At 41.5% G+C, this 22,516-nt stretch overlaps 1 protein-coding gene and 1 pseudogene across 2 annotated transcripts in view; one reads left to right on the forward strand and one right to left on the reverse strand.

The window, feature by feature from the left end:
- The first annotated feature begins 1,275 nt into the window (after nt 1-1,275).
- Nucleotides 1,276-2,082, forward strand: LOC136315594 (large ribosomal subunit protein eL8 pseudogene; annotated as a pseudogene).
- A 5,372-nt stretch (nt 2,083-7,454) lies between these two features.
- The window catches only part of MEP1B (meprin A subunit beta), a 30,103-nt gene continuing 15,041 nt past the window's right edge, over nt 7,455-22,516 (reverse strand). Inside the window, exons 8-15 of one of the 2 annotated variants that reach the window (XM_066247324.1) lie at nt 22,270-22,488; nt 21,100-21,252; nt 18,568-18,783; nt 15,890-16,333; nt 13,125-13,304; nt 11,392-11,518; nt 10,570-10,774; nt 7,455-7,628 (exon numbers count right to left, since the gene is read on the reverse strand). In XM_066247324.1, the coding sequence (XP_066103421.1) occupies nt 7,617-7,628; nt 10,570-10,774; nt 11,392-11,518; nt 13,125-13,304; nt 15,890-16,333; nt 18,568-18,783; nt 21,100-21,252; nt 22,270-22,488 (1,556 nt within the window). In that variant the 3' untranslated portion in view covers nt 7,455-7,616. Of the gene's footprint in view, nt 7,632-10,569; nt 10,775-11,391; nt 11,519-13,124; nt 13,305-15,889; nt 16,334-18,567; nt 18,784-21,099; nt 21,253-22,269; nt 22,489-22,516 lie in introns of both variants that reach the window. The other variant, XM_066247322.1, reaches the window with a different exon arrangement.

Here is a 22,516-nt window from a genome sequence, read left to right on the forward strand (position 1 = left end):
TAAATTACATAATTTATTTCTTACAACAGTAATATGAGCTGTTATTTTTACTCAGTGTAGAGATGAGGAAACTGAGGTGTAGAAGATTAAGTGACTTGTACAGGCCACATAGCTAGTGGGAGGTGGGACCCAAACCCAGGCAGTCGGGCTCCAGAGCCTACACTCTTAATCACCCATGTGTGGGCAACAACTTTCTTCTATCACTCAAGTGATTTCCTACAACTTCCCGTTGTTAAGGTGGACTGGGAGAGGCAAAGACCTGTTGTCCAGCACTCTTTTCACTCTCAGAATTATCCCTGTTTAGATAATAAATTATATGGCACTTGTAATGTATGTTTTTCATAACTACCGTTTGTTGAGTGCCCACTATTTACCAAGCAACTTATCTTATTAAACCTCATAAGAATTTCATACTCTAGTCATTGTGTTATTTTCTAGCTAAAGAAACGGAGGCTTCCAGGTATCAGAAAACTTGCCCAAAATTATACAATTAGTACCATATTTACTGAAGCAAAGTTCAAGCCTAGATTGATATAACGCAAAAGCTCTTGGTTTTAACCAGAACCCCACGTTCATCCCTTATGAAAGGGAAGCAACCAAGAAAAACAATCTGAACTGTCCCTACCCGAGGTAAAAGAAGTCTACCAGTATTAGTCTGCCTGCACTGAGTTCAACCGGGGCAGCTGTTCTCAAACAGCGGCCACAGACAGCTAACAACCCCCAAGGTCCTTTCAGAGTGGTCACTGAGAGAGAAAAAATTTTATATTAATACTACCATAGTATTTGCTTCTTTCTATGTTGAAATTTGAACTGATGGTGCAAAAGTATATATTTGTGAGCCTATAATGAGATATGAGTTCACCTCCATGAGAATGGTTATAATTCCTCAAAGTGGAAAATAAGTGTTAGTGAGGATCTGGGGGAACTTGTGACCCTCATACCTATCGGGTGGAAGTGGAAAACGGTGCAGTTGCCATGGAAAGTGGTTTGGCAGTTACCATATGACCCAGCAATTCCACTTCTAGGTATATTCCCAAAGAATTGAAAGTAGGTGTTCAAACAAAAAATTGTACACAAATGACCGTAGAGGCATTGTTCACCCTAGCCAAGGATGGGAAACAACCCACCTGTCCATCAGCTGTTGAATGGATACACGAACTGTGTAGATTTCTACAAGGGAATCTTGTTCAGCTGTAAAAAGGGACAATGTACTAATATTTGCTAAGTGAAAGAAACCCAACATAAAAGGTGACATATTACCTCTCTCTCCAGCCACCCAAGATGCCAAAAGGAAAGAAGCCTACGGGAAAGAAGGGGGTGCTCGCCCTGCTGTCATGAAGAAGCAGGAGGCAAAGAAGGTGGTAAATCCCGTTTCAGAAAAGGTCCGAGAGTTTTGGCATCAGACAGGACATCCAGCCCAAAAGGGGCCTCCCCCTCTTCATCAAATGGCCCCGCTGCACCTGGCGGCGGCAGCCGCGGGCTGTTCTCTCTCAGTGTCTGAAAGTGCCTGCTGCCATCAACCAGGTCACCCAGGCCTGGGACCCCCGAACAGCTGCTCAGCTGCTTAAGCTGGCTGGCAAGTACGGCCTGGGACAAAGAGAAGGAGCAGAGTGTGGTGGCCTGGGGCGAGAAAAAAAGCTGTGGCAAAGGGCATGTTTCCACCAAGAGACCAGCCGTCCTTCCAGCAGGGTTAACACTGTCATCGCCCCCACGCACGCACACCCCCGTGGAGAACAAGAAGGCCGGGCTGGTAGCGAAGGCACACAGTGCGGATCCCGGCGGCTGGCTGTCTTCCTGCCTGCGCTGTGCCGGAGGTGGGGTTCCCACCGCACTATCCAGGGGTCGGCCTGCCAGGGAGGCTGGTGCACAGGGCGTCCCGCACCACCGTCACCTTCACACAGTTCGTTCTGAAGACAGGCAGCTCTAGCTAAGCCGGTGGAAGCCGCCTGGACCAATTACAATGACAGATATGAGGAGATCCACCGCCACTTGGAAGGCAATGTCCTGGGTCCAAAGCAGGTGGCTCGTATTGCCAAGCTAGAAAAGGTCAAGGCCAAAGAACTGGCCACCAAGCTGGGCTAAGTGTGTGCTGTTCAGTCTTCTGTACATAAAAGTAATAAATATTCTCCTTCAGCCACTGGGGAAAAAAGAGCGTTTACACCAAACAAACTTCCAGAGTAGACAAATCCATGAAGACAGCAGATGAGTGGTTGGCAGGGGCTGGAGGGAGTGAGAAGGGGTAAAACTGCTTAATGGAACAGAACTTTCCTTTGGGGTGATGAAAATGTTCCGAAACTAGATAGGGATGGTGATTGTATAACATTATAAATGGACTAAATGCCACTTTAAAATGGTAAATTTTTTGGTTTTAAAATTTTTACCACCACTATTTAAAAATAGGGGGTAATAATGATGAGTAAAACTGGTAGTATCTTTTTCTTTTTTTGAATTTTTCTGAAGTGAGAGCAGGGAAGCAGAGAGACAGACTCCCTCCTGCATGCGCCCGACCAGGATCCACTCGGCATGCCCACCAGGGGGCAAATGCTCTGGGTCGTTTCTCCATTGCAATCAGAGTAATTCTAGCCCCTGATGCAGAGGTCAAGGAGCCATCTTCAGTACCCGAGCCAACTTTTACTTGAATGGAGCCTTGGCTGCAGGAGGGGAAGAGAGAGAGAGAAAGGAAAGGGGGAAGGGTGGAGAAGCAGATGGGCACCTCTTCTATGTGCCCTGGTCGGGAATCAAACCTGGGACTTCCACACGCCGGGCCGACACTCTACCACTGAGCCAGCCGGCCATGGCCAAAACTGGTGTATCTTAGCAGCAGTGAAGGCAGTGGTACCAAACTGTACTGATAGTCACTGTAACCTTCCCTGCTACACACTCACAGTAAAGAAATAAATAAATAGATAAATAGATAAATAAATAAATAAAATTTAAAGCCAATTTTACTTAAGAAAGTTCTCAATGAAGCAGTAAACATTAACTTTTCAAATTCTCAATCACTTAGTACACATCCTTTTAATGTTCTGTGTAATAAAATGGGACATACTAATGAGGCACCTTTGCTGCTTGGTGAAGTACAATGGTTGTCCCCACCAAGAATTTTTGGAGTTGTGAAATGAATTCAAAAGGAACACAATTTTGACTTTAAAAAATTAATTGAAGGATAAATAATGGTTATTCAGACTTAGTTATTTGGCAGATTTTTTTTAAACTTCAATGAAAACTGATTTTATATACCTGTATACTGTAATATATATTAATATAGTTGTTTAATATATATGTTTTTAGCATGTCTTTGAATGGTTCTTATAGTGGTTGTTCTAGTTATTACATTATATACATAATTATAAAGTATTATATTGTATATAAAATGTAATGTAATACAATTCAATGGACCAAGGATCAGCTTTTCAATAAATAGTAGATACCTATTTTAAAAAGTAGATACAATTTTAAAAAGCACGATCTGTTTTTTAAAATTGATAAATTGGATTTCATTAAAATTAAAAACATTTGCTCTGCAAAAATACCCTTTTAAGAGAATGAAAAGACACGCTACAGAATAAAAATAAAATGTTTCCAAGCCACATATTGAAAAAAAGAATAGCTCTAGATTATTTTTTTTAAACTCTCAAAACACAATAGTATAAGAAGAAAAAATCCTTTTAGAATATGAGCAAAGACATAGAGATAGTCCACTGAAGAAGATATACACTGAAGAAGAGCAAAGACATAGAGATAGTCCACTGAAGAAGAACCAATAGTACATGAAAAGATTTTAATATCATTACTCATTAGGGAACTGCAAATTAAAATCACAATGAGCTGCCTGACCAGGCGGTGATGCAGTGAATTGAGCGTCGGACTAGGACACAGAGGACCCAGGTTTGAGACCATGAGGTCACCTGCTTGAGCGCAGGCTCATCTAGTTTGAGTAAGGAAGGCTCACCAGCTTGAGCCCAAGGTAGCTGGCTCGAGCAAGGGGTCACTCGGTCTGCTGTAGCCCCTAGATCAAGACACATATGAGAAAGCAATCAATGAACAACTAAGGTGCCACATGAAGAATTGATGCTTCTCATCTCTCTCCCTGTCTGTCTGTCTGTCCCTATTTGTCCCTCTCTCTGACTCTCTCTGTCTCTGTCAAAAAAAAAATCACAATGAGCCATCATTATATACTTATCAAAATGACTAGAATAAAAAATAATGAAAAGAAGCCAATCTGAGAAGGCTACAGGTGTATGACTCCAACTAAAGGAAAAGGCTTAAAACCATGAATACAGTAAAAAGATTAGTGGTTGCCAGGAATTAAGGGAGGAAGAGGGATGAATAAGTGGATCACAGGATTTTTTTTAATTTTATTTTTTGTATTTTTCTGAAGTTGGAAACGGGGAGGCAGTCAGACAGACTCCCGCATGCGCCCGACTGGGATCCACCCAGCACGCCCACCAGGGGGCGATGCTCTGCCCATCTGGGGTGTCACTCTGCTGCAACCAGAGCCATTCTAGTGCCTCAGGCAGAGGCCACAGAGCCATCCTCAGCACCCGGGCCAACCTAGCTCCAATGGAGCCTTGGCTGCAGGAGGGGAAGAGAGAGACAGAGAGGAAGCAGAGGGGGAGGGGTGGAGAAGCAGGTGGGCGCTTCTCCTGTGTGCCCTGGCCGGGAATCGAACCCGGGACTCCTGCACGCCAGGCTGACGCTCTACCACTGAGCCAACAAGCCTGGGCTGGATCACAGGATTTTTAGGGTATTGAAACTATTCTGTAGGACACTACTTTGGTGGATACATGTCATTATACATTTGTCAAAACCCATAGAATGTACCACCAAGATTGAAACCTAGTATCAACAAACTATGGACTTTGGGTGATAATAATAATGTGTCAATGTAGGCTCATCAATTGTAACAAATTTACTACTTTGGTGGGATGTTGCTGGTGGGAGAGGTTTTGCTTGTATGGGAAATCAAAGTTCTGCTCAATTTTAATGTAAATCTAAAACTATGCTAAAAATAGTCTGTTTAAAAAATAGTGACAACTGCAAAAGCTGGTGAGGTTGCAGAGAAACTGTATCACTGCTGGTGGGAATATGAAATGATACAGACACTCTGCAAGTCAGTTTGTCAGTTTCTTTAAAAAACTAAGCATGCAACTACCATGATCCAGCAAAACTAGCTTAAGCATGTATCCCAGAGAAATAAATACTTATGTCTATACAGAAACCTGAACATGAATGTTATGGCAGCTCTATTCATAATAGCCCCAAACTGGAAACAAGCCAAATGTCTTGCAACAAGTGAATGATTAAACAAACTGTGTTGTTGCCGTACTATGGAATACTACCCAACAATGAAAAAGAAGAAACTATTCTACATGTAGCAACCTGGATGAATCTATAGAGAATTATACTGGGTTAAAACAAACAAAAATAAAGCAATCCCTCAAATATTCTATACTCTATGGTTCCATTAATTTGTCATCTTAAAAGTGACAAAATTATAGAAATAAAGAACAGATTAATGGTTGCCAGAAACAAGAAGGAAACAATGGTTGGGGAAACAAGAAGGAAATGGATGTGGCTATAGGAAGGCAATTCAATGGATTTTTGTGGTAATGGAAATGTTCTCTAACAATGCAGTATCCTGGTTGTGACATTGTGTAATAGGTTCGCAAGATGTTACAATTGAGGAAAACTATGAAAAGGGTACAAGGATCTCTCTGTATTACTTATTACAGCTGCATGTGAATTCCAGTGTTCTCAAATAAAATTTAAATTTAAAAAAAAGTAAATGAAGTGAGTCTGTCTTTACAGTCAAACAGTACTTGTTGCTAATGATAAGATTTATGTTTTCAAGCAAAAATTCGAATTTTGAAAAATTAATCCCACCCAGGAGTGTCAACTTCGCAAGATCTAAAGACTTTTTATGAACTTAGTGGTGATATTAACTGTTATGTTAATATATTAAGAAATGTGCCAACAGTTGTAAGAGCTGCATAACTCAGTGACTCAATATTTTCTAAATAACCAATGCACAATATGATAAAATTATACATAGCTGAAAGATCTTTAGGTGATAGAGCAATAGATTTACTGGACAGAGTAAAAAGGTTCAATGGTATGGTTTCAGATTCCAAATGCAACTCACCTTTAAGAAATTACCATTTGTCAACTTTGAACAAAGTATTCAGAAATAACGTCCGCAATTATGAAAAACTACTCAAATATTTCTCCCTTTTTCTACTATGTGTCTACATGATGTGAGATTTTCTTCATCTAAAATAATATAGCACAACAGACTGAATTGAATGCAGGCATATATATATAAGAATTCAGCTATTTTCTGTAAAGCCAGACATTAGAAATTTGTAAAATAAAACATAAAACAATGTCTTTTTGCCCGTTTTTTTTTTCATTTTGGAAAATATTATTTTTTACTAAAAATACAACTAATGTTACCATAAATAGGTTTATTTTTTAATGATTAATAAAAATACAGTTTTTAATTTTCCTGGTTTGAATTCCTAATAAGTGTTGATAAATGTCATGCTCATATGCATAATAAGCTCTTTGGGGCTCTAAATAATTTTTAAGAGTGTGAAAGCTCTGGAGACCCAAAACTTTGAGAACTACTGTTCTAGAAGTTTAGTTTTCTTGCTGATTATAGTTGTAGATTAAAACAAATTTTAAACCAAATTCATATACCAAAGAACATACGTAAGTAAATAAGAAAGTGGCCAGTTTTGGAGGGAGGGGTACATGTCCCCAGAGGGAAAGGGAGCCGTCCTACAAACTGTCTCTCCCCACAGGGGACAGGACAGCATGGAATGCTGAGGTTCCACATGGGGGGCATGGCCATTAGGTGTTTCCAATGGGTTTCCAGGGAATTGCGTGTGATGCCACCACCTTTGACCCCCAAGTAAAGGATCGGTAATTTGGAAGGCTGTCGTACTCCTTTTTTTTTTTTTTTTTTTTATTATTATTATTTTTTTGTATTTTTCTGAAGCTGGAAACGGGGAGAGATAGTCAGACAGACTCCCGCATGCGCCCGACTGGGATCCACCTGGCACGCCCACCAGGGGGCAATGCTCTGCCCACCAGGGGGCAATGCTCTGCCCCTCCGGGGCGTCGCTCTGCCGTGGCCATCCCCAGCGCCCGGGCCATCTCTGCTCCAATGGAGCCTTGGCTGTGGGAGGGAAAGAGAGAGACAGAGAGGAGGGGGGGCTGGAGAAGCAAATGGGCGCTTCTCCTATGTGCCCTGGCCGGGAATCGAACACGGGTCCCCCGCACACTAGGCCGACGCTCTACCGCTGAGCCAACCGGCCAGGGCCTCGTACTCCTTTTATAGACAATAATATTCTAAACGACCCTGAATTACTTCCCCACCTTTATTTTTTATTCCTTTTTGCTTCCCCCCTTTTTAAAAACAAAAACACAAACAACATTTTACCAATTAGCCGTTTACCAAAATAATGATTTACTATAGTATACTGTATCTAGCTATTTACAGAGATGATCCACGTACAGAAGACTGAGATGACTGTAATGTACTTTAGGTGAAATCTATGACAAAGAATCCTTTGTAATTGCATTTGCTGGCCGTATTGTTGAGTTCATCTTCAAAATGCATGCTGCTAAAAGAGGAAAGAACAATCGATGACTTAATTTCTAAATTTAAAAACTGCCATTTAAATGAATCACTATAAAACGGTCTAATTTTTAAATGAAATGCCATCAGCAGTCTCCTGGCATCCCTCCCAGTTGGCAGGCAACCCCGGGCCCTGTCTCCAGGAAGACGTGTTAGCCTGCCAGCTCGTGTTATTCAGACGCTAAACATCAGGGTGAGTACACACTTCAGCCTCAAAAAGGTCATTCTGATTTAGAGATCTACCCTAGATCTAGGTTCTGCTATCAGTTCATCAGCTGTAGAAATGTCTACACTAAGGGGAATGTAAGTTGATTCCTTGCTCTTGGGAACATGTTTAAATGACCCAGAGAGAAAAGTTAGTTTTGTTGTAATATTACACTGTGTGTGTGTGTGTGTGTGTGTGTGTATCCCCACTTAATGACCCTACCATGTCCCTGATACCTGATAGTTTCCCCCTTTATTGACTTAATTTTCTCCCTTCTCTCTCTTTGTTTTATCATTTTCTTTAATTCCTTCCAATTTTTACTTTAGTAGACTGTTACAATAATGCTTATATTTGCCAGTTTCCAGAGGAATGTTCTAGCATTCCCATTCACGCAGCTAACGGATCTCTCTTCCCTAACCATTTCTCCACATTCCCCACCCAACCCCCCAATTTGTCAATTCTGGCCCAGGGACCACAGGTGCATAACGGCCTACTGGGTCCTTGTTGGTGGATCTGTTTCTTTTATTTTGAGTCATAAAATAAGCTAGAAATAGCCATTCATAAAACAAAGCCACGTGTATACATTTTAAGCACTTTTCTTTCTTTCTTTTTTTTTTTTTTTTTTTTTGTATTTTTCTGAAGCTGGAAACGGGGAGAGACAGTCAGACAGACTCCCGCATGCGCCCGACCGGGATCCACCCGGCACGCCCACCAGGGGCGACGCTCTGCCCACCAGGGGGCGATGCTCTGCCCCACGGGGGGGGGGGGGGGGGGAGAGGGTCGCTGTGCTGCGACCAGAGCCACTCTAGCGCCTGGGGCAGAGGCCAAGGAGCCATCCCCAGCGACCGGGCCATCTTTGTTCCAATAGAGCCTTGGCTGCGGGAGGGGAAGAGAGAGACAGAGAGGAAGGGGGGAGGGGGGTGGAGAAGCAAATGGGCGCTTCTCCTATGTGCCCTGGCTGGGAATCGAACCCGGGTTCCCCGCACGCCAGGCCGACGCTCTACTGCTGAGCCAACCGGCCAGGGCTTAAGCACTTTTCTAACAAGCTTGTGAAGTAATTGATCCACTGCTTCATGATTGGCTTTAAACATCTTCCTGATGTTGATAAGATATGATTGCAGTGTATGAGAATAAAACTATTTGTTTTCATTTTCTGTCTCTTGATTGACTTTGCAAAAAAATATAGTATCTTTAGACCAGGCTGTCCACTTCAAAAAATCATAATCTTAAAATACAGTAGGTCTTAAATAACCTTTTTTTTTTTTTGAAGAAAATATATTCTTGCTTTAGCTAATTGCAGTATTTTTATTTTCAGAGGTATTTTAATTGGCCTTTTTTTCTCTTTAGTTTTACTAGTAACTTGTGGAGACTTTTTTGAATTTAACAGATCTGGAATTTTGTTGTTTTTTTTTTATTGCTTTGTAGGAAGATAGAGAAAGGGGGGAGAAGCGGGAAGCAACAGCTCGTAGTGGTTATTTCCTGTATGTGCCTTGATCGGGCAAGCCCAGGGTTTTGAACCAGCGACCTCAGTACTCCATGTCAACACTTCACTCTGCCGCCACAGGTTGGGTAGAACTGGACAATTTTTAAAGCCTTACTTTTAAGTGGTGTTCATATTTTATGCCAATTTGTCTGTGCTGTTTTGTAAGCAAGAAAGTGAATCTGCATCTGAAACTCTGTGCCCTCTATTATTGCGGTACATGGTGTGTGCTGGGCCCATTGCTCAGTCCTGCCCTTTAAAATGGAGGCTCTTATGCAGGACATGCCCTTCCCCCAATTTTCTGCTTTTGTTGGCGGGCAGCCCCAACCCAATGGCTGTCGATGTGGTGAGTACCCTCCTTGCCACCATTCGGGACGCAGCCAAGGGGCCCTCCCAGCTCCGGGGAGGGAGGAGGGCTGAGGCCTCAGCTGTTGCTGCACCAGAGCCCAGCTGCCCTCACTCTGGCACAGGTGTCCCCAACAGCATCGCCCACCAAACCTCCCGCATGCCAACATCCATCTGAGCCTGCTTCCCAGGAACGCACTCTGAGCCAGGGTACTTTCAAGAGTCTGTGGCCAGTTTAGAGACCTTCTGAGGTAAGACTTTAAACCTCTGTTGGGAAATCTTGCCTCACAGATAGTTACTGCACATGAAGTAGGAATTAGTTGGAACTTTCTTTCATAGCAAAGCCCCAAATATGGCCTGACCGGTGGTGGTGCAGTGAATAAAGCCTTGACCGTGAATGCTGAGGTTGCTGGTACAAAGCCCCAGGCTAGCCCAGTCAAGGCACATTCAATAAGAAACTGCTTCTCGCTCTTCTCTCCCCCATTCTCTCTCTCTCACCTCTCTCTAAAATCAATAAATAAAATCTTTAAAAAAAAAGAAAGAAAGAAAAGCCCCAAATATGCCTGCACCCTCTTCTACCAGCCTGAGCTCCCCCATCACTCAAAGACTTTAAAACAAAGACATACAGGTCACCTCTCCCTTTTACCAGGAAAGTTGGAACTCATGGGAAAAATCAATATTGCCTTTCAGAAGGGCAATTCTATGAAGATAATAAACCGCCCTCCCAGAAAGCCTACTTCATGAACCATTGATTTATAGTGAATGTAACAAAAGCACACTCTCAAAGCAATTGTCCCCAGCATAGGTAATGAAAAGAATTTTTTAAAGGATATTTAACAAGTCTTAATTCTTCTTCAATAGATTTTGAATAACCAAATATCAGACTCAACTTACATTTTCCAGAGCCTCATCCGCTGTGTTTGAACTTGTCTTTTGGCGATATCTCTTCCGGGTACAATAGACACTGACGAGGGTGACGATCAGCATCACGGCAAACACCGCAGCAGTGGAAGAAGCGGCAATAATGATGGTGTCTCGAGTGGAGCCTCTCTTTTCACACCTCTCTCCCATATACCACCAGTCTTCCCCTGATGGACACCTACACATTCAGAACATGGTTCAGCTATACGCTGATATTTAGATCTGAACATCTTCACTGCTAAAGGTGTAGATCAACATTCAGGTCATTGACATCGGAACATGTCACCTACTCTAGACTAGAGGGAGGTGGTCAATGAGCACCAGGAGGCCAGGCAGGGTCAATGGAAAGGAACGATGAAATGACTCTAATCTGAGGCTCAAAATGGCAGCGTGGAGGGAGGAAAGGAAGGTAGTGTAGAAACAGGAGAAAATTTAGTTCTAGTCCCTTCGCCTTCCAGCTATTCACCTTGGCCGAGCTCTTCATGAAACTTAAGTATCTCCATCTACAAATGGGGCAGTTACACTTAACCACTTCAGATATGTAATTCATGAGGACTTTTCCAGGCAATTAGGGTATCATGTGTTATTTTTTTTCATGGATAATTTTTATTGTTCTTGTAGCTATCCAAAGTCCTAAATAAAGAGCCCCAAAATAAAAATCCTATGAATGGCTGGTTATAAAATGAGAATTAACTGGTTTTGCTCATATGAAATATCAGTATTTAATCCTACATTGTGGGAATGATACGATTTCAAACAAAAGAATGGGGAGATCTCCTTCATGTGGCCCCTTACCTGCACTCAGCTTTGCCGTCTCGGATGGTGCAGACGCCATCATTCTCACATGCGAAGTTTGCACAAAGGTCTTGGATGCCAGAGGTTGGGACTGGCTGAATTGGTGTAGAATTAAGGTGGGTTATGTCTAAGGGCAGCAAGGGAGAACATGGAAGGAAATCACTTTTTGCTTTAACTAGTATTTGATCTTTAAATTTCAAAATAGATACTTAGGTTTCAGGTTTGCAAGAAATTCGGCCATGTTGAAGCCTAGTCCCACAATATTCATAGGCAGTGAAATATTAAATAGGCAGGTTGAAATCTAGATGGAGAGGTCAGCTGGGCCAGCCTGTGGGGCTGCAATGGAAGCACATGTATGCCTGGGTCTGGGCTTGCCTTTGACACCGTTAGCCTAAAAATAAATGGCCCTTCAAAGTGAAAGGCAACAATCATTTATTTGAGATCAAAAGAAAAGCTATTGGGGAAGCATTGATTCAGGCAGAAGCCCAAATAATGTTCTCATTAGGAAACAAAAGCAAGGAGTATTTACGAGAAAAGGTAGGGGGAAAATAATATCAATAGAAAGAAGGTTTTTCTATTGGGCAGATAACATAACATAGTAATGTTTAGTCTAAAGAAAGTTTTTAATTTTCAGTCTGTAACCATAATATCTGCTTTCTTGTTATCTTTGCAAACAGTTCTTTGGACACAATGTTGTGTTATTTTGTCCTGTTTTAACATTGAAAAGGTTTGAGGCATAGGATGTGCAAGGCAGTTTTACTGGTGTAGCAGCTCTGCCTCCATTTTAAAGTGGCTCTGTTTGTTATTTTTTTACATTACTAACCCTCGAGGGACAGACAAGAAAACCAAAGAGCAGATCACAAGGCAGTTGAGGATCTTGCCCAAAGTCACGGGTCTCTTGCTTTGTAGACCAGTTGGTGGATATTTGCGAAAAGGCACCAGGTCCCCTGACAACCAGGTTTCTGTTCTTGGCGGCATTTTCTGCTGCTTCTTATCCAAACAGGGTCAAATAGAATTGATGACTATGTGACTTTTGTCAAGGGAGAAAATATTCTCTGTAGCCTCTTCTTTCAACAAAAGTTTTCCTAAATAATTTTTTCCAAGAAGTATCATTTATATTTACTCTAATTGACATTGAAATGAAAATTCCCTGGGTTTTAATTGCACCACCTTTCATCACAAATGAAATTCTGATTTTCTGAGATGAAAGTGGGTCTTTAATAGTAAATGTTAAACTCCTACCACATAAAACATGGAAACCACCAGTATTCTTGGAAAATGTATGTTTTGGCTGCCATAGCTAAGAAACTAGAAAATATGATAGATTGCTATTACTGCTAGGATGTGTGTGTGTGTATATATTAGAAAAAGATGATAAGACAATCCATTTTAAGTTTAGCTTCATTTGCTTGCGTGCTAATATTATTTCTGTAATCCTAGACTCTAATTCTAGTGTATAATGACTATACTTTAACTTATTTCTAAATTAGTTTTCCACTATTGCTCCATGTAGTGGTAATTAAATTCTTTATCCTGGAACACTCACTGTTTCCTTTTAAGTTATTCTCATATTTTTAATGATTCTTAGCAAAAAAAATATTCCACACAGGCCCATTTCCTCCCACATCTCTATTTAATATACCCAAAAATGGAACCTGGAAGAACACAGTAAATAATCAATGGCTACAACAACAACAAAAATAGCTTATAGAAAACTATTTTTATTGACATACCTTCCACAGTCAGGAGGATATAAACATCATTTCCTTTTATAAAATCTCTGCTTTTCAGCCTCTCATGGGTTATAAAGGCACTGGTTCCAAAGCCCCAACCTCTTCTAAATTGAGTTCCATTAGGGAAAAAAGCCACTTCTCCCACTTTGGAAGGCCTGTCCCAAAAATAGTTTCCATTATCTGAAAAAGCAATTTATATTAATGGGTATGTTAGCATCATCATAGCTTTTGGTGGCAGGAAAGAACAGGCAATGTGAAACACAATTAGGATGAAGCTCAAAATCATTAAATGATGCTATTGACCTGTGATGTATTCCCTGGCAAATGACTGGAGCTTGTTCATTTACACTGTCCTAAAGGAAATGAGATTACCTGGCAGGCAGGACCACATTCTGGAATACGAGTGGAGAGGTACCAGGTTGGGTATCATATCTGTACTGACTGACTAGTTTGGAACCCCCCTGCCCGTTAGAATCCTTCCTTAACAACCTTCTGAGTTACAGATAGGCCATTTAACTGAGTTAAATCAATATGTTACTGAGAGAGTTTTTAATATTAGCATAGAACAATTTATCTTGTTAATTGAATTATTCACCTAACAGAGTAAAGTCCTTAAGGAGTAAAAACATAGAAGCACTGCTTCTGGAAAAAGGTGATAACCCACCTGATTCTGAGCCATTATCTTCTTTTTAGAGAGAGAGACAGACAGACAGATAGGAAGGGAGAGAGATGAGAAGCATCAACTCATAGTTGTGGCACTAGGTTGTTCATTGATTGCTTTCTCATATGTGGCTTGACTGGGGGGCTACAGCCGAGCCAGTGACCCCTTCCTCAAGCCAGCAATCTTGGGCTCAAGCCAGTGACCTTGGAGTCATGTCTATGATCCCATTCTCAAGCCAGTGAGCCCATGCTCAAGCAGGTGAGCCCATGCTCAAGCCTGTAACCTCGGTGTTTTGAACCTAGGTCCTCGGCATCCCAGGCTGACACTCTATCCACTGCATCACCACCTGGTCAGGCCAGAGAGAAATTTTTTTTTTTTTTTAGTGAGAAGCAGGGAGGCAGAGACAGGTTCCCACATGTGCCCCGACCAGGATCCACCAGAAAGCCCAGTAGGGGGCGATGCTCTGGACATCTGGGCCCTTGCTCTGTTGCGACCAGAGCCATTCTTTTAGCACCTGAGGCAGAGGTTATGGAGCCATACTCAGTGCCCAGGGCCAACTCACTTCAATGGATCCTTGGCTGCAGGAGAGGAGGAGAAGAGAGAGATAGAGGGAGAAGTGAGAGGTGAAGAGGTGGAGAAGCAGATGGGCGCTTCTATGTGCCCTAGCTGGGAATCAAATCTGAAACATCCACGCGCCGGGCTGATGCTCTACCGCTGAGTCAACCAGCTGGGGCCTAGAGAGACAATATTTTTAAAGATAAAATTCTGTCCTGACTGGTGGTGGCACAGTGGATAAAGCATCGACCCAAATGCTGAGGCTGCTGGTTCAAAGCCCCAAGGTCATCAGCTCTGTGCTCAGGCTCAGCAGCGTGTGGTCTCTGGCTCCAGCAGGGGATCGTACACAATCCTAAAGCTCGCCAGCTTGAGCCCAAGAACTCTCTGGCATGAAAAGTCCAAGGTGGATGGCTTGAGCAAGGGGACACTGGCACGGCCCTGGTCAAGGCACATATGAGAAGCTCAGTGCACAACTAAAATAAAAGGAACTATGAGTTGATGCTTCTCACCCTCTCTCCTCTCTTCCTGGCTCTCTCTCACACTCTCTCTCTCTCTCTCTCTCTCAAAATATAAATGAAAGAAAGAAAGAAAGAAAGAAAGAAAGAAAGAAAGAAAGAAAGAAAGAAATTCTGAACATTTAGTCTCCACAATCCTTTTGGTAATATTTTATTTTACTTATCAAATTAGTTTTTTTCTCCTTATATCACTTGGGTCCATTATTTTCATATGTAGAATTCATATTTGGCAATAATATTCACCCTGCCATCATTCCATTTGTCCTTTTATTGGGTTCCCGAATGGCAAAGGATTATTAAAATTAAAAATGTGATCATGGCTTTCTGGGTTCTACTCCTTTGTCAGACCAGAAGATGAAAAATGATATCAGCATTGACAAAGCCTTCAGAACTCTTTAATAGAGTTAAAATCCACTCTCAACCCTTCCCACACTCCAGAGCATGTGCTCATCTTCCTTCTGATCAAAAACCATGCCCATTATACAAGCCGCCTTGGTAATCCCTGTGCAAGATCAGGGTAGCATGGATTAGGAGAACTCAACAGTTGAGGGCCTCTCCATACCAGGCCTTTCCACAGACTTCCATGATGATCTGTAGTGATTCTTATAACAAATCTGTGTGGGTGTTATTATTGTCCCACTTTTACTGCTGAAATATTGGGGCTCTAGAAGATTATTTGCTCAAGATCTATTTGCTTTGCTTCTGTGAAGTAAACCTTAGATTTTAATCCAGGCAGGTCAAACCTTAAAACCAACATTCCTGGCACGACAATGGGAATTTAGGTAAGGTTGCCAATTCCCAGGAATACAATCAATATTGTTCTATTTGTTGGCATCCCTGCTGACATTCCTGGTGGTCTCCTGCTTGGGAGACTGTCCATAACTGCTGAAACCTTTCCTCTAATTATCTTCTTTCCCTAAGATGTGAGCACAAAATTCCCTAGGTACCTGACTGTACAGTCTCGCATTCCCAAATCCTTTGTCCCTCCACAAGCAACAACCGTGTGTTAGCAATAAAGAAAATGAGTCACAAACCAGTAGTCTTAAGTGGGTCTGTAGTTATACTCCGCTGGTTGGACATACGTTGCCGAATGTCAGGATTTTGATCCAGGAGTGTCATTGTGGCTTGTTGCCAAGGACATGGCCACTGTAATTGATCATCATTGGCTCCGGAGATCAAGTGGAAATATATTCCTGCATTAGTTGCATGGTTCAGATCCAAGTTAATCTGAAAAGCATAACCTTTAGAAGAATAAAATGGAGGGCTATACAGATTTCCATTTGGGCTGCCAATGAACTGTGTGAAATTCCTTATATGCCAGATGTGATGAGGGCACCGTGTTTCCGAAAGATTGATGTCATCAATAGACAGGCCGCCCAAAGATGCACCAGCACCTCTGACCCCTCCAAATACCACTCTGAATTTGTTGGTTACTTTCAGTGTGACGTGGTAAAGTTGCCAGCTCCCAATGGGTATATCTGCAAAACAGACGTTATTATTTCAAAGAAGACAAAAGACAATGAGTCTTATGCAAACCAACACTAGAGTGCTAACCTCCATGGGCAAATATTCATCCGAAAGCTACTGAGTCCTACAGGTCTGATATATGGCCTCCTCACTTCTCCAACCCTGGTCCATTTACTTTAAGGTATTTCTGCGAGGTCAGACTTCTCTCTGGGATATCTGGATGTTTATCTAGTTGTTTCTTGCCCTTTAGCAGAGATGGGTAAGCAGACAACTGCGCCTAACTCCTGAGTACTCCATGCCCTACCTAGGAGTTACCTTTCATTCTGTGTTAATTAAATGGTCAAGCAAGCCCAATAGTCTACAGTTGTACCCATGATTCCTGTGCTACTCAACCAAAGCCTTCTTTACTATATTTATACTCTGACTGAAATACTGCCTTCATATGCAAAAATTTCAGTCAACTTTTTGACAGTATTAAACAGGAATTCACCAAACCTTAGAAAGCCTACTTCCTACAATTTATGCCTTAGATCATTACCTCAACATTATAAATATTTATCTAATATTTACTACCACTTCCTTTCTCCCCAACCTGCATGTTCCCCTCCATTATTTTCCCCTGCCCTCAGCGAGCAGCATGGCCATACCTACTTCTATTAACTGTCCTGGATTACATACCCAAATAAGAAGCAATATGTTTAATTTTTTCAGAAGTTCCCAGGTAGAAAACAGCTCAATTTATGTGAAATTCATAATTAACACAATGACTTAAAATTTAAATATATTGGCACTTAATACAAAACAATTGCTTGAAAGTGACTTAGAAACATTCAAATTGCAGAAAATGTTATTGCCCGTGGATGGACTCTTTCATGAGAGATTTCACCTTATTATTACCAATGCCATCAGTTTAAATTCTGGACTCCTAAGCAAGTTTCATAAGCACCTTTCGTGCTATTATCAGTGATAACACCACAGATTGCTAATGAAAAGGAATATCTACATCTATGTAAAATATATCTTAGCCTGGCCTGTTGTGTCAAAATGGATAGAGCATCGGCCTGGAATGCTGAGGTCGCTGGTTTAAAACACTGGGCCTGCCCAGTCAAGGCACATATGACAATCAATCAATGAACAACTAAATTGAAGCAACTATGAATTGATACTTCTTGCTCCCCGACCCTCTCTCTTCTCAATCTGTAAAATAAATAAATAAAATCTTTAAAAAATAAGATAAATGTATCTTATATACATATTGTATATTGTATTATACATAATTACATACAAGGTATATATATATAGTATGTGATACGTGTATATATGTATGTGTATATGTAAAATGAGATTAAGAACTTCACTGTTAGTGTTCACAAGGGAAACTATCATTGTTTTTCTATTGTTTTTCATAGTTAAACAGCAATTGAGGGGTGGAAAGGAGAATAGCATGACATATAGCATATGGATTGATTTTATAGTAAGTATTTTTCAATTCATTCAAACCAAGAAGTCATTATGTGGATCAAACAGTAATGTAGTTACCAGCCCATGGCCCCTCTTCCTCAGGGAACTTTCTTAACCATCTGCTTGAACAGGTGAGCAACATGGCCCAGGCCTCTGACCCAACGCATTGACCCAGTCACGGTGTTGCCCTCTCTCCACTCAGGAATTGCTCCAAAAGTTGCATTTAACCCAAGTCGTAAAAATCAGAACCTTTCACTGGTACTTATATTTAAGCTAGAAATTAGAGGAAGAATTATCTTTTCAGTGTGATGGCACAGTTGATAAAACATAAGCTGGAAAGTGAAACAGCCCAAGCACCAGTTTCACAGATAAAGCCCATCTGAGGTAACAGGAGGTGGCCCCCCCACCTTGCTCAGGGACAGGCCCAGTCCTGCCTGAGGCCAGCTCCTCCCTCCTCCATTTCCACAATTGAGTTACTTACATTGAGCCAGTTACTCTGTACATTTTGCCTAAGCTAGCCCTTCTATTGTGTTTTTACTACTTGCCACGAACTGACCCCCTCAGTGCCAAAGACTACTGTACAGTTTCTTAAATGAGCGCCACATGTAAGAGCACACAGAGGACCCTTATTCTAGCTTCCTTACCACAGCATGAAACAGGGGGATCCAGTTCTAAGCTGAAAAGTCGTGAGCCCATAGCCCCTACCCTGTTGTAAACAGTTGCATTGAATAGAGTTAAGATTCCCTCACTCTCAACCCAAACAGTAACAATATTGATACTATACCTTTTATTTCTTCCACCAAGGTTAAAGTACCATTCTCCTTGTCTGCAGAATACTCTCTGATGTAAATGTTCAGTTGGTCACTTTCATTTCCACTGTTATACAAATAAAATTGCAAGCACTGAAATCCTCTTTTAGGGTACAGCGTTCTACTCTCCAGCAAAGCTGAGGTCCCCACATTCATAGAGCTGCTGTCAAAATGCATGAAGAAACCAGAACCTGTTATAACGATAAAAGCAGAATTGAGAGAAAACAGATATTGAATATAAGCATGCATGTTTTATGGGCACTAAAGTTCCATTTACTTCCCACAGGTATGCAGGGCACTGTAATGGGCATTTAAATACAGTTCCAAGAGTAGGCAGTTTAAGAAAGAGACAACACCAGGCCACCTTTCTCTTACAATAGACAATAGTTTTTAAAAATAGAATAAAATGTCACCTACTGTATCTAGTCTCTCTTTCTCTCTCTCTCTTTCTCTTTCTCCCTCACCTCCTTCCTTTTATTTCCCCCTCCTTCTGGCCTATGTAAGACCACCACCCACTACCTAAATCTGAATTCAAAAACAAAAATACTTTTATTGAGGTATTTTGACATATACCATTATGTAAACCTAAGGTACACAACATGTTCATTTGATACTTTTATATTTTGTAATATGATTACCAATTATAATGTGTAATATGATAACCAGAATCTCAATCATGTTACATAATAATTATTTCTTTTTGTGGTTGTAATAATTAAGTTCTAGTCTTTTAGTAGGTTTGATGATTATAATACTATATTGTTATCCTTAATTACTGTGTTGTGCATTAGATTGCTAGGGCTTACTTACTACTTGTTCTAAATCTGTACTCTTAAAAAACATCTGTGTGTGCCTGACCAGGCGGTGGCACAGTGGATAGAGCACAGGACTGGGATGTGGAGGACCCAGGCTCAAAGCCCCGAGGTTGCCAGCTTGAGCACAGGCTCATCTGGTTTGAGCAAAAAGCTCACCAGCTTGGACCCAAGGTCACTGGTTCAAGCAAGGGGTCACTCGGTCTGCTGTAGCCCCCGGGTCAAGGCACATATGAGAAAGCAATCAATAAACAGCTAAGGTGTCACAATGAAAAATTAATGATTGATACTTCTCATCTCTCTTTGTTCCTGTCTGTCTGTCCCTACCTATCCCTCTCTCTGACTCTCTCTCTTCTCTCTCTGTCGCTGTAAAACAAACAAACAAACAAAAACACACCTGTGTATTCCTCGCCCCAGCACACCCTGAGAAGGAAAGCACCTCTTCACTAGCAGAGACCTCACTCCCTGCCTAGGCCGTCTGAGCTGGCAAGCACTGGCTCTGGGTTCTGAAGTCTAACACAACATATTTGCTGTCATAAATGAGCGAATAAATGAAAATTTGGTACTTGTCGCCAAAAACAAAAAAATTCTTGTTTAATTCAAAACAAAATGATAATCCTGGCCAGTTAGCTCAGTCGGCTGGGGCATCGTCCCAATACACACCATTGTGGGTTGGAGCCCCAGTCAAGGCAGACACAAGAATAAACCAATGAACGTAGAAATAAGTGGGACAACAAATCAATGTTTCTTTATCTCTCTCTGAAATTCACTGGAATAAATTTTTTAAAATCCCAAATTACAATGGAAAAAGATACTTATCTGAATAAAAATAAATAAATTGTACTTTCTACCTTCATTGTAAGTATTTTTGTAATAGCAGCATGTGATCCCAACCAGTTGAAGTGCTGAAGTTGACCAATCCACAAGCTAGTGCTGTTCATTAGAAAGTCTCTCCTATTCTGCAAGCTTCAAGAAAACGACTCCCCAACCCCAGAGAGAAGAGTCCTTCAAGAGAGACAGCTTTCTCCTGCTGTGGGTGTACAGACAATGAGGTAGAGACTTCACAGAGCCCAGCTTTGACTCAGAAGAAGAGCAAACTCAGAGCATAAAGGCAAAGAAAGTAACAGTGTCCTTACAAGGCACAGAACTAATGCCTTGGTAACAAACTAATGGGTCATTAAGAATAATTCTGGCTCTGGCCGGTTGGCTCAGAGGTAGAGCGTCGGCCTGGCGTGCAGGGGACCGGGGTTCGATTCCCGGCCAGGGCACACGGGAGAAGCGCCCATTTGCTTCTCCACCCCCGCCCCCTCCTTCCTCTCTGTCTCTCCCTTCTCCTCCCGCAGCCAAGGCTCCATTGGACCAAAGATGGCCCGGGCCCTGCGGATGGCTCCTCGGCCTCTGCCCCAGGCGCTAGAGTGGCTCTGGTCGCGACAGAGCGACGCCCCGGATGGGCAGAGCATCGCCCCCCGGTGGGCAGAGCGTCGCCCCTGGTGGGCGTGCCGGGTGGATCCCGGTCAGGCGCAGGCGGGAGTCTGACTGTCTCTCCCAGTTTCCAGCTTCAGAAAAATACAAAAAAAAAAAAAAAAAGAATAATTCTAATAGAAGTCAGAGATAAAGTCCCAGTCTTTCATAGCAAAAGAAAAAGCTAGAACCACCGAGTGTAAGTAAAATCTAGAAGCATCCCACTTTTGTCACCTTTGCACTGGCCCATGTTGGAGTGATCGCTCTCTGGCCCCCTGGGAACCTGTGAAACCCGCTGCCAGTCAGCGTTGTCTTCTGAACTTTGAATCATACCACACACATTTTCCAGTTCAAAATTGCACGAGTCCATAAAGCTCAAGGAAGAGGCTACAAAAATGAAAACAAAAAAAAACAGTTACTGACAGTCATATAACATGATAATCTGAGTAATAAAAACTGAGCTTATCACAGAAGTACTAGGAATGACACTAACTAATGGGGGACACCTCACTGATTCCGGGTGATAGTGGCTTAAAGACCTTTTGATTCTTGCAAAACCAAGACATGGATCAATTCTGTAGATCTAAATAAACTGCCTGCCCAACTCTTTCTGTTAAATTATCTAATTATAGAAACCTGATTCTACACTCTTCTAGTTATTTAGACTATTAAGCCACCATTCAGATTATTGGATGCCATTTATATTATAACTATGCACCTCATTTGGGCTGAAAAAAGTTTTGAATATCAAGTTGGTCCATACTTGAATGAGTGACAGTTTCAAAAACCTGTGTGGGGCATGTTCCTCCAAGACCCAGTTTACAGGCCCTGACTGGGTGGTTAGGGTGTCATCCGTAAATGCCAGGGTTTCAGGGATGCCAGGGCACATATAAGAGTCAACCACTGAATGAATGAATGAATGAATGAATGAATGAATGAATGAATGAATGGGTGGAATAACAAATTGATATTTCTCTCTCTCTCCCTCTCTTTCTAAAATCGATAAGTTTTTTTTTAAAGACTTAATCTATTTTTACATCTGTTTCCAAACTGTAGTTCGGGATTTGGGTTTTGGTGCTTTTTAAAACTATACCAACTTTTGCCTTGACCTAGTAGCTCAATTGGTTAGAGCATTGTCCAGATCTGCTAAGGGCTGCAGGTTCGATCTTGGTCAGAGTACATACAAGAAGAATAAATCAATGAATGCATAAATAAGTAGAACAACAATCCAACAACTTCTCTTTTTTCTTCTCTCTTTAAAATTAAAAAGTAAAATTAAAATAAAATATTAAGCTTTTATAATTTTAGAAAACTTGGCAATGCTCTGCAAAATGGCACAGAACATAATTTTCTTCTTATGTAGCAGAGAGAAACAGAAGTCATTTCAAAGACCCTATCACATACAGCAGTTATAGAGTCGATTCAACTTTAAGAGATCATAATCACTGAAATCCATTCGTTGGCCAATCACATCCATGAAGTCTGGGATTCTTGTTATAATTGTGGGTTCTGTTCCATTCCTGAATGCAGTTTTACTGTAGTGCATGACTGAAGTGTAATCATAGGGCACATTCAGAAAGTCCGAGACTTTGTCATCATAGGTGTCAAAATTGCTCTCTTTGCCTGAATGATAAATAAAAAATTTTTTAAT

The sequence above is a fragment of the Saccopteryx bilineata genome, chromosome 11, assembly GCF_036850765.1.
Source record: "Saccopteryx bilineata isolate mSacBil1 chromosome 11, mSacBil1_pri_phased_curated, whole genome shotgun sequence".
NCBI classification, from domain to species: Eukaryota; Metazoa; Chordata; class Mammalia; order Chiroptera; family Emballonuridae; genus Saccopteryx; species Saccopteryx bilineata.